This window comes from Lipomyces tetrasporus (genome assembly GCF_029532465.1).
Source record: "Lipomyces tetrasporus strain NRRL Y-64009 chromosome Unknown POJ06scaffold_5, whole genome shotgun sequence".
Classification (NCBI taxonomy): Eukaryota; Fungi; Ascomycota; class Lipomycetes; order Lipomycetales; family Lipomycetaceae; genus Lipomyces; species Lipomyces tetrasporus.
Genome location: NW_026611600.1, coordinates 612,989 through 628,894, shown reverse-complemented (window position 1 = coordinate 628,894; position 15,906 = coordinate 612,989). Strand labels below are relative to the sequence as shown.

The 15,906-nt window shown below is 49.5% G+C and overlaps 8 protein-coding genes across 8 annotated transcripts; 6 read left to right on the top strand and 2 right to left on the bottom strand.

Moving 5' to 3' along the window:
• The first annotated feature begins 595 nt into the window (after positions 1–595).
• POJ06DRAFT_103969 (fungal-specific transcription factor domain-containing protein) lies at positions 596–4,166 on the top strand. The gene is made up of 3 exons (XM_056183950.1): positions 596–1,250; positions 1,309–2,101; positions 2,153–4,166. The coding sequence occupies exons 1-3, from the start codon at positions 835–837 to the stop codon at positions 3,989–3,991; spliced, it is 3,048 nt and encodes a 1,015-aa protein (XP_056043861.1). The 5' UTR covers positions 596–834; the 3' UTR covers positions 3,992–4,166.
• A 1,377-nt stretch (positions 4,167–5,543) lies between these two features.
• Positions 5,544–5,939, top strand: POJ06DRAFT_252628 (uncharacterized protein). Its single transcript, XM_056187547.1, has one exon. The coding sequence runs from the start codon at positions 5,654–5,656 to the stop codon at positions 5,873–5,875; it is 222 nt and encodes a 73-aa protein (XP_056043860.1). The 5' UTR covers positions 5,544–5,653; the 3' UTR covers positions 5,876–5,939.
• Positions 5,940–6,836: 897 nt separating this feature from the next.
• Positions 6,837–7,650, top strand: POJ06DRAFT_268006 (uncharacterized protein; the record flags this gene model as incomplete). Its single annotated transcript, XM_056189282.1, has 2 exons — positions 6,837–7,006; positions 7,077–7,650. The coding sequence occupies 2 exons, from the start codon at positions 6,837–6,839 to the stop codon at positions 7,648–7,650; spliced, it is 744 nt and encodes a 247-aa protein (XP_056043859.1).
• Positions 7,651–8,114: 464 nt separating this feature from the next.
• On the top strand, positions 8,115–8,668 carry POJ06DRAFT_268005 (uncharacterized protein; the record flags this gene model as incomplete). Its single annotated transcript, XM_056189281.1, has 2 exons — positions 8,115–8,282; positions 8,324–8,668. 2 exons carry the CDS (start codon positions 8,115–8,117, stop codon positions 8,666–8,668), a joined length of 513 nt encoding a protein of 170 aa, XP_056043858.1.
• A 1,598-nt stretch (positions 8,669–10,266) lies between these two features.
• Positions 10,267–11,500, top strand: POJ06DRAFT_103859 (uncharacterized protein). The gene has a single exon (XM_056183946.1). It carries the CDS (start codon positions 10,464–10,466, stop codon positions 11,301–11,303), a length of 840 nt encoding a protein of 279 aa, XP_056043857.1. The 5' UTR covers positions 10,267–10,463; the 3' UTR covers positions 11,304–11,500.
• Positions 11,501–11,738: 238 nt separating this feature from the next.
• Positions 11,739–12,150, bottom strand: POJ06DRAFT_237931 (prefoldin subunit 2; the record flags this gene model as incomplete). Its single annotated transcript, XM_056185975.1, has 2 exons — positions 11,739–12,034; positions 12,090–12,150. The coding sequence occupies 2 exons, from the start codon at positions 12,148–12,150 to the stop codon at positions 11,739–11,741; spliced, it is 357 nt and encodes a 118-aa protein (XP_056043856.1).
• A 35-nt stretch (positions 12,151–12,185) lies between these two features.
• Positions 12,186–12,807, top strand: POJ06DRAFT_103871 (uncharacterized protein). The gene is made up of 2 exons (XM_056183947.1): positions 12,186–12,392; positions 12,448–12,807. The coding sequence occupies exons 1-2, from the start codon at positions 12,359–12,361 to the stop codon at positions 12,723–12,725; spliced, it is 312 nt and encodes a 103-aa protein (XP_056043855.1). The 5' UTR covers positions 12,186–12,358; the 3' UTR covers positions 12,726–12,807.
• A 47-nt stretch (positions 12,808–12,854) lies between these two features.
• On the bottom strand, positions 12,855–13,853 carry POJ06DRAFT_281474 (uncharacterized protein; the record flags this gene model as incomplete). The annotated part of the gene is made up of 2 exons (XM_056189951.1): positions 12,855–13,444; positions 13,496–13,853. 2 exons carry the CDS (start codon positions 13,851–13,853, stop codon positions 12,855–12,857), a joined length of 948 nt encoding a protein of 315 aa, XP_056043854.1.
• Positions 13,854–15,906: the final 2,053 nt, after the last annotated feature.

Below are 15,906 nucleotides of genomic sequence, written 5' to 3'. Positions count from 1 at the left end.
ACGCAGCAAGGAATCGCTCGATTTGGCGCGACTCATCGCTCAACGATTGCCACTGTTACACCTGCTGCTCATTGCTCCGCTGTCCGGTGTCGCGTCCTCCAGATCCACCGATTCGCGGTCTACATTCCTTGCCTAATTATTGTAAGTACACAGAATTTTCTTATAATTTTTCTGGACTGGGTGTGCGCAACGGCATAGTATTCTTCCCGGGTACTTGTGGCGGCCTATTTCTACAGTACCGAACTAAGCTTGTTGTGGGCATGATATTTTCTCGCAGTCCCGCTGCGCTCAACCATTATACATTGACCAGTATCGCAACTATCCTTGAAAACTTGGGATTGATCAGTTGTTGTTAAGCCCGCCAATTCAATATTGAAAAATCCAGGCTTTGACAGCTAAACGCCGCTCGACATCTAGCGATTTACCTCTGAGTCCAGCCAACCATCCGTTCCACTGCTAATTACTATTTGATCTTAAAATTTTGTTGGTCGATATTAATTGGTGCGATTTATTATAGTTACATTTTTTTGCAACCTTTGTTCTTGATTCGATTACCACGTCGGATCATCATTGCAAGAGATTCGACCTGAGAGTTATCTCCGTGGTCACTCAGCATCACGACTCGGGCTATTCTTTGTCACCAGATTGACGCTCGACAACGCTTTCATGTCTCTTTGTGATCCTTGTCGTCAGTCACGTACATTTGTGTGAAATCCGACGCTTCCCATCTGTCAGCCGTTTAATTTTGGCCGAATACGCTGACTGTCACACTGTTTCGACATCCCTTTCGGTAAAATAAAGGAGTCATTTTAATTAGCTTGCGCCAGAAGGACGATGGTTCCACCGGCAGAGATACACTCAGGAATGGGTGAATCGCCAGCATCGCAACGATCCCACACCTCTTCATCGAGCCTCACGCCTCCGCAACTACCACAATCTAACACCGCGGCTTCGGCAGACCATAAGACCATCCGCAAGCGCAATCGAGTGCCTTTGTCGTGCAATTTTTGTCGACAAAGGAAACTAAAATGCAATCGCGGGCATCCTTGTGAGAACTGCATAAAGAGAGGGGAGGAAGGGTCGTGTGTCTATTTAGTGGGAAATAATGCCCCACAGGCAGCTACGCATGTTGCGAGTCAGCAAGGCTTGCCGCTGCAATTGTTTGCTAATGGCGCGCTTAACGGGAATAAGCGGGCGAATGGCGTTGAACTGCAGAATCGATTGGATAAGCTTGAGAGCTTGGTGTTAGGGTACTTATTGCTCGGTCTTAATCGACTGGTCACTGAAAGACGCTAATGTTTGGTACAGGTTAATGCACACATCGAGTGGGGATTCAGAAAGTCCTCATGATTCCCACGAAGAAGAATCCAATAATCAACAGAGACAACCAAAATCAACTGGAGAGTTGGCGCCAGATGTAGATGCCGTGAGAGAGTCGCTCGGAATGATGAAACTGGATAAAAAGGGTAAAGCCATGTATCATGGTGAAACTCATTGGGGAGCACTCTTGAATGAGCTGAGTGAGGTGAAGGCGCTGTTTGAGAAAGGGAAACAGTTCTACGTCGACAGTACGTATCGGCCGCTCCGCCATAATCCAGAAAATGAGTCCGACTATCAGAATGGCTTTCCGTTTAACAACGTGCGAGGTGTCGAACGGTCTGATATTTTGGCACTTTTACCGGGCAAGGCCGATTGCGATAGTCTGGTGTATAGATATTTTGAGTTTTTCGATCCGATCTATCACGTACTTCACAAGCCTGAGTTCGAGGACGAGTATTCTGCTTTTTGGGCCAATCCAGAGACGATGGACATTGTTTGGATTGGCATGTTACTATGTATTTTGGCCATCGCGTTACAATCGTTCCGCCAGGGTGATGCGCCGCCAGCGTACTTAGGAAGAGAACTAGACACGTGGCTGGGATGGCAGAAAGCGGCTGAGGTGTGCTTGGTGGAAGGAAATTTCATGCTGAAGGGCAGCATTGTAATTGTCAGGACATTAATACTATGGCTTATGTCGGAAACTCGAAGGGCACTGAATGGAAATTGGATGGATAAGACGTGGGTCTCTGTCGGCATAATAATACGAATAGCGCAGTCTATGGTAAGCTTTATTGCTGTCGAAGAGTTTTAAATGTCAGCTTATGAGATTTAGGGCCTCCATCGCGATCCGAAATGGTTTAACATTTCGCCCTATGAAGCGGAAATAAGACGACAAATGTGGTGCATGGTGACATCACTCGATATCCTATTTTCTATTAATGAAGGTTTGCCGTTGACAATCCGCGCAGGCGAGCATGACGTGCGCATGCCGCTGAACATCGACGACGTCGACATTGACCCCAGAACACAAAAAGTACCAGATTCGCGACCATGGGAAATGGAGACTAACACGTCATATCTATTGTGTCATAGTAAGATGGCCAACGTGCTGTGCCGGATTGTGTCTGGAACATTCTCGCTGCGGCCGCGACCGGGGTATGACACAATTTTGGCGCACGACGCGGAATTACGGGCGACTTTTGCAAGCTTTCCTGAATACTTGCGTGTTCCGCCTGAGGCGTCGAACCCACTTGACCCGCCACACATCATTATGCAGCGATTCCTACTCGACCTGCAGTACCGAAAGTCAGTGATAGTTCTCCACAGACCATTCGCGGCTCGAGCACAAGCGAATACCAAGTTCAAGCGCAGTAAGGAAGAATGCATGGACGCGTCGCTGCAGATCATTCGTCGACAGAATTGGCTGTACCATGCCCCGGCTGCACGAGAGACACTGAACACGTTCGCGTGGTTCACGGACGGGATGATGTTGAATCATTTCTTCCACGCCTGCATTATGCTGTGTGTCGAGCTTTACACGAATATGGATTCCATGTCTACATTTCAGAGGCAGACAGTCCGTGATGCGGTGGATGTATCGCGACAGATTCATGCAGGGTTGGGAAGGTTTGACATGTCTGCAGCTAAAAAGCACGGGTTGATAGAGAGCTTGCTCGAGAGATTCTATGAGATGGAAAAAATGACCCCGGACGCGCGTATGAAAATGCAGAGGAATGCGCTTTTTCGGAAGCAGAATTATGCAATGGATATGCCGGCCGACATTTCAGAGCCGACGATGAACATTGATGTGTCGCGCGCGGATTACGATTCACATGCATCCGTAGTCAAAGAGACGCTCAGAAATGAGACCATGTCACAGACTCCGACAATTATGAATTGTAGCCTGAGTGCCGGTGCGATGCTGCCGCAAGAACAAAGATTGATTACTATGCAAGAATCCGAGTCCGTTGACGTCACGTTTTTACCGGAGGAGGATGAAATTTATATGGACGCGCCTTTCCGGTTACGACGTCTTCCCGATCCAAATTGGTTGCAGCAGGTGTACTCATCGCCGCAGCCTCAATTTGACAGGTCGCCGTTATCGCCTGCGAAGCAAGCTATTCTCAATGGTTCGATGTTTATGAGCGGGCTTAACGGGAATGGAGTCCATGTGGGCAGCGGCGACGAGCAGACGCCGGGAAGTTCGGCGAGCGTTGGTGGCGCATCGCGTGGTGGGTCTATCACAGGTCACGGTGCAGGTACCAGTACGGCTGATTCGAGTGATCTATCGCCGAATGATATACGGATGGGTTCGAATGCGGGAATGATGCTGATGACGCAGTCACCAGGAAATGATGTTCCGCAAGGCATGAATTGGGAGGAATGGGATATGTTCATGCAGGGCATGGAACTGAACTCGACGACATGGACCTCGCTCGGGGGGGTAGCTCCCGGGCCAGATGTAGTCGCGAACGGGCAGACTGGGCTTCAGGGACTCGGATGGGATCCGAATGTGCATACGGGGTTGACGCCGGAGCCGAGCTTGATGGACACGTCTGACGAGATGGACGATCGGGCGGCACAGTCGCAAGCCGCGGTCGCCGCGGCTGTTGCAGCGGCACAGGCAGCTGCAAACGGGGTATCATACGATCAAGGTCGTGGGGGCTTCTAGCGGATAGACATAGGCTTTGGTTTCGTTACTGGTTTTCTTGGTGAAGGTCATAAAGTTGGGGTTAATAAGCTTGAAATTGTAATGGGAATAATAATCTGGGTCGGAGTTTCATTACAGATTGTGCGGCTGCTCATCGTATGGTTGTGTAGGACTAATTTGACATTTTGTGTATATAAGTGTCCTTTAACTATTGAAAATGCGGAATAGTATGAATTTATTTGGCATATGTAGTATAGCCGAGTATAGTTTAGTGAGTACAGTATGATCGACTGATGATTAATCGATAGTCAGAGGAAGGACTAAATTCACTATAACTGAAACTGTAGTTGGACGTTATCTATTTGTAATATTAGCTTATGTTGTTCAACACGCGAATAAATGACCACTGACAGGCAACGGCGTCGGGACCCCTGCTCCATCCTCTAGGTGCCGACGATAATATCTCAATGGCTTCAAGGTATGCAAAGCCTGTGCATGTCATATCTCTTCCTATGAAGGTTTTGAAGCATCGACCTGAACGGAGCTGGGCCCATACCATATGGAAGCACACACGAATCTGACGCGCCATCACTGGCGAATTTCACGTCAGCATTCGGAAGCACTGAGCCAGAGTATCTGGTATTACATCCAGATTCAGACCATCAGCTTTGCAGATGTACCGCCTCGAGAATATGCACCAAAACTCTGTCATATCATAACGCGGTGAACGTTGCCCAACCCTTTGGTGACCATTTGTTTGTTCTATTTGTGGTGAACGATGGACAGTAAAGCGTGATGCCATTGGCGAGATGAGCCAGTGGAATATTTTAGGAACAACCAGGCAGGTGATAACTCCTCCAAACTCCGGGCGTCGGGCGTCGTTCCATTTAGACGCACATCAGGTGCAGGATTATGTCATCTGCACGGCTTTTGCTTCTTTAGCCGTAATCTCGCTAATGGCGTAATCGATGTACTCTCGCAAAGGGGGTTTAAGGTCTTATCCTTCTCACCATCATCGCTATTTTCTGTTGCGTCCGGCAAAACTTCATCTTGATTCACAGCTGTATCCACATCCTCGACCCGGTCAGATCCTTCAAGAATAGTCCTACAATAGTCCGCCGCAACCCGGCGATTGGTTATTAAACCTGGTTCATACTTCAGATTGCGCAGCCGATGTTGCTTTCAGGCTCTAGAGGTGGATACGATTACGGTGCCGTCAATATTTTATACTATTCGTAAAGTTAATCGCGAAAATGAGAACCTAATCGTAAAGTAATCGTATAGTCTACCGCAAAATCGTATAGTAATCGTATAGTAATCGTATTCCTATTTAGGTATGGCGTGAAAATTAAGATGGTATCGAAGTGCGCATTCATCAAACTGGTTTCCAACTTTACTCGCAGATCACTACTCAAGAGTTGAATGGTAATTTTGTGCTATTTTAGCTCTCTTTATTTGTTTGTCCTCTACGTGTGCATTTCAGAGCAGATAATGAAAGTCACGTGCCTGACTATACGATTTTTCGCGAGTAACCAAACTCAGCGCTCGTATAGTTTAATCGTAAAATATTAGATGGACTCGTATAGTAATCGTATTGGACTTTACGAATACGAATAACGATTAATCGCAAATCGTATCCACCTCTAATTTCAGCTTGCTATTCAGGTTGTTATAACATCCTCAATGCTCAGCATACGTTTTCTCGTTCTACTCCTCGTGCTATCGGGAAATGGGCTCGGTCGTAGCGCGTCTAGATCCCTTAAGGGCGCGTTAGCAGCATGTTTGGCAGTTGCCATAGCAGGAAATTTACAAAATTTACCCACTAGATTGGCGTATAATCTTTTGCGTGTGATCATTTGGCATATTTTATTTAATATCTCACTATTACTGAAATTTTTTTGTTAAACGATAGATCAGGTGTATTTTTAAAGTGCAACTCTAGCAGAGTATTAAGGTTTAAACATCAGGTACGTCGCAGCCACAATATATCGTTAATCAGTAACATATAGTGATCACCCTGCGAACCCTTACACAACCCCTTCATCTTTGATAATTATACCAACCGCCACGAATGGTTGGTATATAAGTCCGAGGGTTCATACCCGCTGACGCCTCCAACGCATGAGTTACCGGGTGTCTTGTAATAGCATATTGAGAGATCCAGCGCGCAAGAGTCTTCCTCTCCGCGCTTGTGAGATTCTGTCTAGTTGCAGCAGCTTGAGAGTGTGATTTGCCTCCAGAGACGCGTCGTTGAAGGGTAGATCGACTAACATCGAATTGAGCAGCAGCAGCGTTAATACTGCCACACTCATAACTTTGCAGGGCTGATAGAGCCATTTGTATCTGCTCTTCATTATCCATGGTTTTTTTGCTTCTTCGATACCCCATTACTGGAAAAAAGACGTGTTTAAGTTAGAAAAGTGGTGTCAGCCGGCCCAAAGACCCATACCCTACGTTAGTAGGAATATAATATGATAATAACAATCTACTGTGTCTGTTTGTAACAAAGGTATACTAATTGGGATAGGATCTCCCTCCCAGATCTCGCAACCTACCTTCGTCCGTGTCGACGTGCAGCAATATTATGCTCTTTTCCGAGACATCAGTTTTGAAAGTACCCGGATCTCGGAGCATACAATTCGTCCGTGGTCTACGTGCAATCACAGCCAGGCCGGTTCCGCTTCAGCAACACAGATTGGCCGAAGCGGAACCGGCACTGCAGAAGCCTATTTCAAAGCCATCTTTCCCAGCACTCTCTCGATCCTTCGCACGAGTTTCAACCGAAAAACTTCCACTCATAAATTGACCGACTGGAAACTCTACAATCGTTACCCCTCAATTGGGTCTTCATTAGACGTAGCACAACATGGCAGCCCAAGCCGAGCCCGAGATTGTTTTGTACGACTTGGCCTGCACCAAGAACGTCTGCTTCTCTCCCGTTGTCTGGCGCATCCGCCTCATGCTTAACTATAAGCATATCCCTTACAGGACCATCTTCCTCGAATTTCCGGATATTGAGCCTACTCTAAAAGAGCTGTGAGTTATATTCTTCTTTGCTTTTCGTTCTTTCGCGCGTGAAGAAGTCTCCTGACCTGAAATTCCCCAGCGGCCTGGTCCTCGGCGAATCCGCTTCGGGATCCAAATATAAATACACGGTCCCCGCCATCCAGCACGTGCCGACCAATACGTACATGATGGACTCGGTCACCATAGCGCAGTTCCTCGAGTCGACCTACCCGGACCCGCCGGTACCGCTGACGTCGGAGCTGGGCCGCGAGATCGAGGCTAAAGTACGCGCTGTGGTCGGCCCGGCCGTCCACAAGTCGTTGATGCCGCGCGAGATAGGCATCTTGTCGCCGCGCGCGCAGGAGTATTTCCGGCGCACGCGCGAGGCCTCGCTCGGGCACCGGCTCGAGGACCTGCTCGACCCGGACAAGGAGGAGCAGGGCTGGAACGCAGTGGGCGACGGCATGCGCGCCGTCGGCGAGCTGATGCGGACGCACAAGGCCGACGGGCCGTTTGTGCTGGGCGCCCGGCCGAGCTACACCGACTTCTTTATTACGGGGTCCCTCCAGAGTGCGAGGGTGGTGGATGAAGGGGTGTTCCAGAGGACTATCAAGTACCCTGGTTATGAGGAGATTTATGAGGCATGTCTGCCTTACATGGAGAAGAAGGATTGAGCGGGTGGAATCGCAGGGCAGGCGACCACTTAGGTCTTGTAGATGGGATCAAGACTCATTCGCTGGAATAAGGAGATACGACTGAACAGTAGTGATCAAACAATGCGAAGCACTTTATTGATGTATGAACAAGTCCTATGGAGTATCCGCTTCCCAAAACGCCGCATCAAAGCCATTTGATCGCTGCGGCTGCAAGGGCGCTCGTGACGAGGGGGAGCCACAGCGCTGCGAAGCGCGGGCCAGTCCAGAGGAGCTGCATGGGCGTATCGTCGCGCGGTCCGCTTGATAGCGGGGTGGGGATGTAGAGACTCGAGAGGTGAGGGACGGGTCGGCAGAAATGTCCACGTCGCCGTCGAGCACACACAAGCAGAACAGACACGCGCCGGCGATGGCGAAACTCTCCTCGTTGGATGGACAGGGGTCCAGCCCCCCTCAGGCGGAGTCCACAAGAATCGTCGCCCACCATGGCGCCGGGCCTGCCGGATGGGACCGAGCTGGAGCGTTTGAAGAAGGCTGTCGATGTGAAGATAGCGCCTCCCCAGCAGCGGGCGAACCTGGCGATACGGAGTTCTCCTAACCGCACTCCGAGCATGGGCAGCAACCGAATATGCCCGATCCAGGAAGGGAGAACCGTCAACACCACGTCTCCCACCCTGGAGGCTGACTTCGCCAGCTCGCCCACAGCCGGGACGACCGAGAGCAGCGATTCGACGGCGTCAACGGAGTCCGGCAGGGCCATCCGAGGGAGCGTTGCCTCCCACGCCAGGAGGGCGGCAGACAATCCCCCTGCGAACCCCCTGCGAACCCCTCGTATCCTTTTCCCTATATCCCGGGCACCACCAAACCATTTACTCCTGGGCTGCACCAGTCGTTTACGACACTCTCTGCGACGTTGGCCGAATCGATAGGGCTGACGTCGAGGGAATCCACTGTGTCAGAGTCGAGCACTCCTCAGCCTGGTCGTCACATTGATAAGATTCTAGAGGACCTTGACCAAAGGGACATAAAGGCAGGCTAAATGAGAGTTCAGGTTGATGGAATGGGCAGATTCGTGCATATTGATTCGCTGAGATTGCTATGACCGACGAATTAACGGCTCATATACATTGAAAAGATACTGGAAAGATGACAATGAACAAGGGCGCTGGCTGTGTTTTGGTCGTTCTCGAGGAAACCTTGATTCTCTTGATTCGCATGCCGGCTGCGTCCTGTGGGATAATATCCTCAGATATAGTCTTTCCATCTTTCTTTCGTCCTGACGCGGAGTCCAACCACACTGTCAGTGCTTCTTGTATGGGTCGAACCACTGCCAATCTACTCATGGTTGCTAGCACTGTACCTCTAGCTTTGATCGTCTCCAAAAGTGCAGCTGGTTACGAGCCAACAAAAGGTTGTAATGATACAGAGCCGGATCAGATGCGGCAAGCCTCAGCTTTTACTGTCATTTTTTCTTACAGGACAGCATTGGACAGCATTGAGCAGCACCGAATGCGCATGAAATTAACAGTGGTCCTCCTGAGTGTGGGTGCGACAACAAAGTATGGAATGTTCTAGATTATCCACCGAAATTCCGCCCCTACTTCATCAGAACTGCACGACGCATGTCCATGGTAATTAGCACTACACGCTGTCCACAGATGGCGCCGAATCTCGCAGCGTCACAGCATGCGCAGATCCGGCACATGATTGAAGATGGGGGTTTCACATCGCCAAATTGGGGAGATTACTAATTGCAGCTTTGACGCAGTCAAAGCTATAAGTCGAAACCTCCGTGATTTCGGCAGCACCACAGCACCTCGTAACAGTGGTGGGCGTTCCCCTTCCATCACCCCCGTGATGCGCGACGCCTTATTGGAACATCTCCTTCGAAAGCCTGATCTATACTGAGATGGTGGTATCTATGGGATGAGTTCGGGGTTCGTGTCACCAAGTCGAGTGTTAGCAGGACATTGCATTCTGCGCAGTGGTCGAAGAAAAAGGCTCGTGGAATAGCCAAAGGGCAAAGTGCAGATCTACGCGATTTTTGTCTACACAGTATTTCTCTTCTTCGTTCTTATCAACTCGTATTCGTGGACGAATCTGGCTGCGATAAACGGATTGGATTCAGACGGACTGGGTGATATCCCCTAGGCGTGACGCCTCTGCAGATGGGGGAGGACTGCATTGCTGCTTGGATATATTTCGTTCTTAATCGGTGGCAAGGAATTTAGACGTTTCAGCAGGGACATTGTCTCGTGAATTATATTATATTTTGCTAATTTTGCCCTGTTTTATTTTATTGACCGGGGTTTAGTTGTAACAATATTAATAGTAATAATAACTTATAGTTATGAAACATCGCTTAACAATTAATAAGCTCAGGGACAGAAAGTTTGTACCAGTCTCCTTTTAGAATAGCGCAAAAGATTTAGAAATCGGTACGAGAGGTACCATCATATTTGGAAAATGTTAGCATTTTGGGTCTTGTGCCACTTCTTCCTTAAGGTTTTGACACCAAAATATTGGATTTTCTCCAAATGTGTGTCAAGAACCCTAATCCTAAGATGTGCGAGCCTAGGAAAGTGGTCGTCATTTAGGGTAAGGGTACGCTCAGATCTCAACGCTGACTTTTGTAGCATCTTAGACAAGTCGCCGCATTTTGTTCTCCAGGCCACTCCCCACCTGCCACTCATATCTATTCTTAATTACTCGCCACGACGCCTCCACGAAAGAGCATAACACGAACTCGCACTCGCGCTCGCACTAACCAACCTTCTCCGCTACGCGAGCAGCGTGACCACGCCCGAAACCGCAGTCTCTCCTCTGGGTCCGCCATGACGAGGCAGTCGCCCGTGCATTACAAGACCCTCCAGAAAATGCAGCGACTCAAAAGGGAGCAGGATGAGCTCGAGAAGGAAAAGACCAGTCCCGTACCGGTTGAAGAGGTCATTGACGAAAAGGCCGCACTTGAAGCTGAGGCTGCGCAAACAACCGACATCAAGATGAATGATGCGCCGGTGGAGGAGACCGCGGTCAGCGCAACAGAGACCGTGGACGATGCGACGGCTGCAAGGGGCGTGTCTCCCACTACAACGCCTTCGGCAACGTCGACGCCTGCTTACTACGACACACCAGCCGCTGTCCAACAGACAGGCTCATACCAGTCCAAAGGTCAGGTGTCGATGACCCGCCGCCTAGCACTCGCAAACCTGCCACCTATCACGCCGGTCACGACCCGCTCCAAGGAACGTGCTGCCGCCTCTGCAGACGCAAACGATGATCGCAACTTGCCTCCCGAAGATCAAGGTGTACCGAACGTCCCGATCGATCTCGACTCTAACACCGACTATATCGCTCTCTCGTCGACGCTCGAGCTGCTCACTTCCCAGCGGGAAACGGCGTCGGAAGATATCGCAAAGCTACAGCGGCTGAAGCTTGACGCGCTCGATGATCCAGACGGGTTCATCGCAAAGCTGAAAACAGAAGGCAAAGTCGACGGGGCGCCGAAGATGCAGAGCATCGTCCGTGCACCGGTCGTTCGCTGGAGCAAGTACGGCATCTCGAATCCCGTGCTCGAGAAAGAAATTGAGAAGGGTGTCGTCAGTCGGGATACGCGGTTTGGCGCCGTTAGGGTATTCGGCGATCCTCCAGGTCAGCGGAAAGCCGGTGCTTAGTATGACTGATAGGGGTATCAAATATGATTTATTGATCTATTCTCGACAAAATGGAGTTTATGGGTTGTTTATGGTTTACGGCACGTTACATTGTACATAGTATATATTCTTCCATCAATTTATTGTATATGGATTGGGTAGTTTGTTTGTCCCTTTGCTTACCAGTTCGTAGTTTTCATTTGCATGTGAAGGAATGTGAGTGATACATGAAGACAAGCGTTGCATTTAAGTACAACGTCGTACATGTTGCTGAGGTGAGATGGATCCGCATTTGCATGTATCTACTTGTCGCGGCATCTGGTATGTATGCAAAGAATGGAATGCATTGCTTCATAAATTGTTCGTGACATCGATACACCATCAGGGCCCCTGAACAACCTGCACTTTATTCTTTGTCTATTGCCTCATTAGCATTTCTCATCACGTCCCGCTGGATTAAGTACTCGCCTGCCACTTCTTCATATCTTCCTCAGTCTTTTTATATTCCTTGACTAGCTGCTGCAACACACTTTCAACACCCTTAGCGTTAGTCTCCAGCGCAGGAATGACTTCCGCGACTGTCCTCTCAACGAGCACACCGCCTATCATCCTAAAACACTTGCGCGACTCAGGAAGTGGTCGAAGCGTCTCCAGCACTAGTTTATGCTCGTCCACTTCAGATTCTAGCTCTCCAATTTTCTGCGCGAGCTGCTGGAGTGAGGATTTGTAGTCGTTGTACTGCGCCTGGAGATCTGTCCGCCAATAAGTATTAGCAACTTTGCAGTAACCCACTGTAGAGTAACGTACCAGCTTGCTTCTTACTTGCAGTACCGCTAGCCGCCACGCTCGGACTTCTGGATTCCGACATAATTCTTATTTAAACCGCGTAGATATCCTCCGTCGATGATCCAAGATGCGTCCACCTTCGAAATTTTCAGACAGCCCTAACCCGTAGCTAGAGATTAAAGTCATGAGCTTGTGGCGGTGTTGTGGCGTAATTCAGCCTTAGAGATGGACCCCAATATGGTTGATTGTTCAGAATATTTCGACTTGATTCCTACACCAGCACGCTCGAGATGCATCCTAACCTAGATCACCCGGATTTCATAGGTACATTGCCATTCTCCATGCGATCTGGACCAAACTACGAACTAACATAAACTAGACTGCACGGATCTCATCCAAGCGCTAAACGACTGCCATTATAACCTGTCCTTTATGGAACGCCAGTTCAAATGCAACAACATAAGTGAAGACGTCAAACGGTGTCTGCACGAAGCTCGTATGATCCGCCGTCGTCAGAATAACGAAGAGGGACGCAAACGAGCGGCGCGGATAGGGGCGTTCATGAATGGGATGCGAGAGCGGGAGGACAAAGATTATGAGGTTGCGAGAGAAATGGCGATGAAGGAGTTGGCGTTGCGGGATAAGTTGTGGAAGTGAGCGTTCAGAGTTGCGTGGATAACAGTTGATTGTATATATGGGTTCAGGTTGGGAGGTTTGCCATCGTTAGAATGTATAAAATAAATTCGCCATTCGATAATGCAGTTACATTCCTGATACAGCATAATTCTATACATTACTACCTTTCCTAAGCCTATGCTTCTTCATGCTCTGCGTCTTATGTTTCTCCATATTCTCCGAAGTCGGATCGTATTTCTCTTTCCAAATCCACGACTGCCCAACTTCCTCCTTACCCGCTTTCTCTGCCATCCTGTAGAACTGCGCTGCCATAAATTTATCCTTCTTACACCCGAACCCTTCCAACAAGCACCAGCCAACCTCCGACATGGCATCCGGGTCTCCCAAATTTGCCGCCGTCTCATAGTAGTGCTTCGCCGCAACGGCATCCTTCTCCACACCCCACCCGAATCTGAAACAATTCGCGAGTTCGAATATGGCGAGCGTGAGCTCACCTTTTGCGCCGCCTGCACCCGTTTTGCGGTTCCGCGGGGTAATTTTGATGTTGGCCTTCTTGGCCTCATCTTCGATGAGGGCCGAATTGGAGGCCGCCATGCGCAGGTAAGCAATGGCTTCGTCTGGCTTAGCTTGTATGCCCCAGCCGTGACGTAGCGCCAGGCCATACAGGACTTGTGCGAGTGGGTTGTTGTCCCCCTGCGGATCTGCTAGGCGACCGAAGATTTGCGTGGATTCCACAAGATCTATAACTATATCAATATGAGCTCTTCGCAAGGACGTCGTAAAGCACTCACCTCCTTTCTCATGCAAGTCAATTGCAGTCTGAATATCCAACTCCGTCTTCGGCGTCCCAATACTCGGACTCCTCTGCCGCGCCCGGTGCGATTCCGCAACACGCAATCGTCCCATCCGCTGGACAGTGTCGCCATCAACTGCCAGCGTATTGGTCGCGAGTGCAACCGCACGATTCTCCCAAGCCTCCTCCGCACGCCGGATAACCGTATCCGACCGGTCCAGCCCGGGAACCGTAGCCTCATCCGGCAACGCAGGTAAGTCTTTTGGCACATGAACTGAAGATGACTCGCTTGCACTGCGGTGCCGGCCGTGCTTGAATATGCTTGATGTGGAACTTGCGTCCGAGGACGCGCGCATGCGGCGGAATGCTGCGCTGAAGCGGTGGCGTTTGGAAGTCGTTGAAGCGGCGGAGGAGGAAGATGCGATGCTGCGTGTGTCGTCACTATCGTCTCCAGCGGAATGGGGGGATAAGTGAATTTCACTTGGAACCTCCAAAGGTCGCGGTAACGGCGATAGGGATTCAGGAGAATAGTGATGGCTTGGGGATACAGGAACGATAGGTGGTTTTGTCGATGTATTTGACGACACCACGTACTGCTGGTGCTGTCTTGGGGAGGGCGACGGTATGGGCGGCATATACAGTCCAGTATGTTGTTGCGGTCGTGGAGACTGGTGCAAAATGGACGGGCTGGCAGATTGTGATAGCATATGCGAGCTGTGGGATTCCTGCTCATAGTGCTGTACAGATGTTGGCTCGTGGGGATCCAAGTGAATGATCACCTTTGGAGTAGGTTTATCTGAATGTGAACGTGGCTCCAGACCATCGTAATCGATAATAAAGTCTGCCGCCAAACCTCCACTCGGGACCGCCCCACTTTTAACGGCCCGCAATGGTTCCTGCTCCCCAGCAGCTGACACGCCAACACTGAACGGCACCGTCTGACCGGCAACTATAGACGCACTTCGCGCGGCAGTAAATTCCAACTCATCGTCGGTCCCAATATCACTCTCATCCAAGTTTGTAATACAAAGGCCGCTACCTCGCACCGGGCTAATCGGATCCGATTCTTCGTACATCGGTACAATGATCGGATTGGGACTACGCTGCACGGCAGCAAGAGCAGCAACAAGATCTTCATCTTCACTAGAGTCCAAATCGGAGTCAAAGGGTGCATCTTGAAGCGTGACACCTTCCCATGCTGGATGGCACGATCGTGCTGGCGGAGTACGATATTCGACATTCTGGACTTCATCCCCGGTCTGTGTAGCGTGGGCAACAGTGTTGACTCTGAGTCCATCCGACGAATCTTCTTTTGACTTTGAACATGCAGGCATTGCTCGCCCTGTCGAATGCTGCGCCCATAAAGCGGAAGCGCAACGGGCTGTAAAGATTAGTTAATATTAGTGAATTTGGACATGCGCTGTCCATTCTATGCATGTTCCATGTTGACATTGTGCCAAGTGAACGAGGATAGCCGGAGACCATGCTTACCTGGTAAAATCTCTCAGCGGCACCACAGTCCCTCTTGGCTGTCCAGAGATGGAAAAGGTGCGGTGTGTTGCTCCTCAACTCCAAGAATGCCCAGGGTCTCCACAGTTAGCGGAAGCGCAGACAAAGCACTCTTTATCCAAAGGGTCGCAGCCACTTCTCAGTAAAGAGCCGCTTGTTGCCCGCGATAATTGCAGACCCCAGCGGCACCATTTACTCGCCAAGTGGGAGCCAGCACAGCCGCGTCAGCTGTGCGGCGCCAAATGAAATGGTAAAGCAGCTCGCACCCAAAGACCAAGAGGGATGGAACAAAATGCTACTGAGTTTAAGTATGATGCTCGTGAACGTGAGCTCGGGCCGGACTCCATATGTATATACAAAGAACACTTTGTTTATTGGCAGATACTATAGTAGTACTACACAATCGAACTGAGATTCAAAATGCTGCTCAATTGCAATTGAACGGATAGTGACGATTGCATATACATTGACCAGTCTTAGAGTCTGGAATATAAAACACATGTCAGCCGGACATTTAATGTATTTACATCTAAACAACCTCATTGTAATTCAGATTGCAAACTGATACTCTGATTGAACGTGGAGCGCAAAGTATGTCCATCACATATATATACAACACAATGCGAGCCGTGCTACGTACAATGGATGAACTTTGTCACAAAAATAAACCAATTTAGTTGCGCAAAACGCAGAACTTGCCGCTCTGTGTTAGTGAGGGGTGATGTGGCATTTATTAGTAAAGTTAACTTAATTAAAAATACTGTATATGGGCTATTTAAGGTTAGGGCGGCGAAAAGTCTAATCAAAATCTAATTCAATATAGGCTTAGGGTTATTTCGTGATATTGGTACCATCATTATGGCCCGAATCACTGGGGCAGCAGGGTTTTTGGGCAGTACT

Coding starts and splice junctions, on each gene's coding strand:
- POJ06DRAFT_252628 (XM_056187547.1), top strand. CDS start 5,654: ATGCTCAGCATACGTTTTCTCGTTCTACTCCTCGTGCTATCGGGAAAT.
- POJ06DRAFT_103969 (XM_056183950.1), top strand. CDS start 835: ATGGTTCCACCGGCAGAGATACACTCAGGAATGGGTGAATCGCCAGCA. Junction 1,251..1,308: donor CTTGAGAGCTTGGTGTTAGG/GTACTTATTGCT, acceptor TGTTTGGTACAG/GTTAATGCACACATCGAGTG. Junction 2,102..2,152: donor TACGAATAGCGCAGTCTATG/GTAAGCTTTATT, acceptor TATGAGATTTAG/GGCCTCCATCGCGATCCGAA.
- POJ06DRAFT_103871 (XM_056183947.1), top strand. CDS start 12,359: ATGCATCCTAACCTAGATCACCCGGATTTCATAG. Junction 12,393..12,447: donor AGATCACCCGGATTTCATAG/GTACATTGCCAT, acceptor AACATAAACTAG/ACTGCACGGATCTCATCCAA.
- POJ06DRAFT_103859 (XM_056183946.1), top strand. CDS start 10,464: ATGACGAGGCAGTCGCCCGTGCATTACAAGACCCTCCAGAAAATGCAG.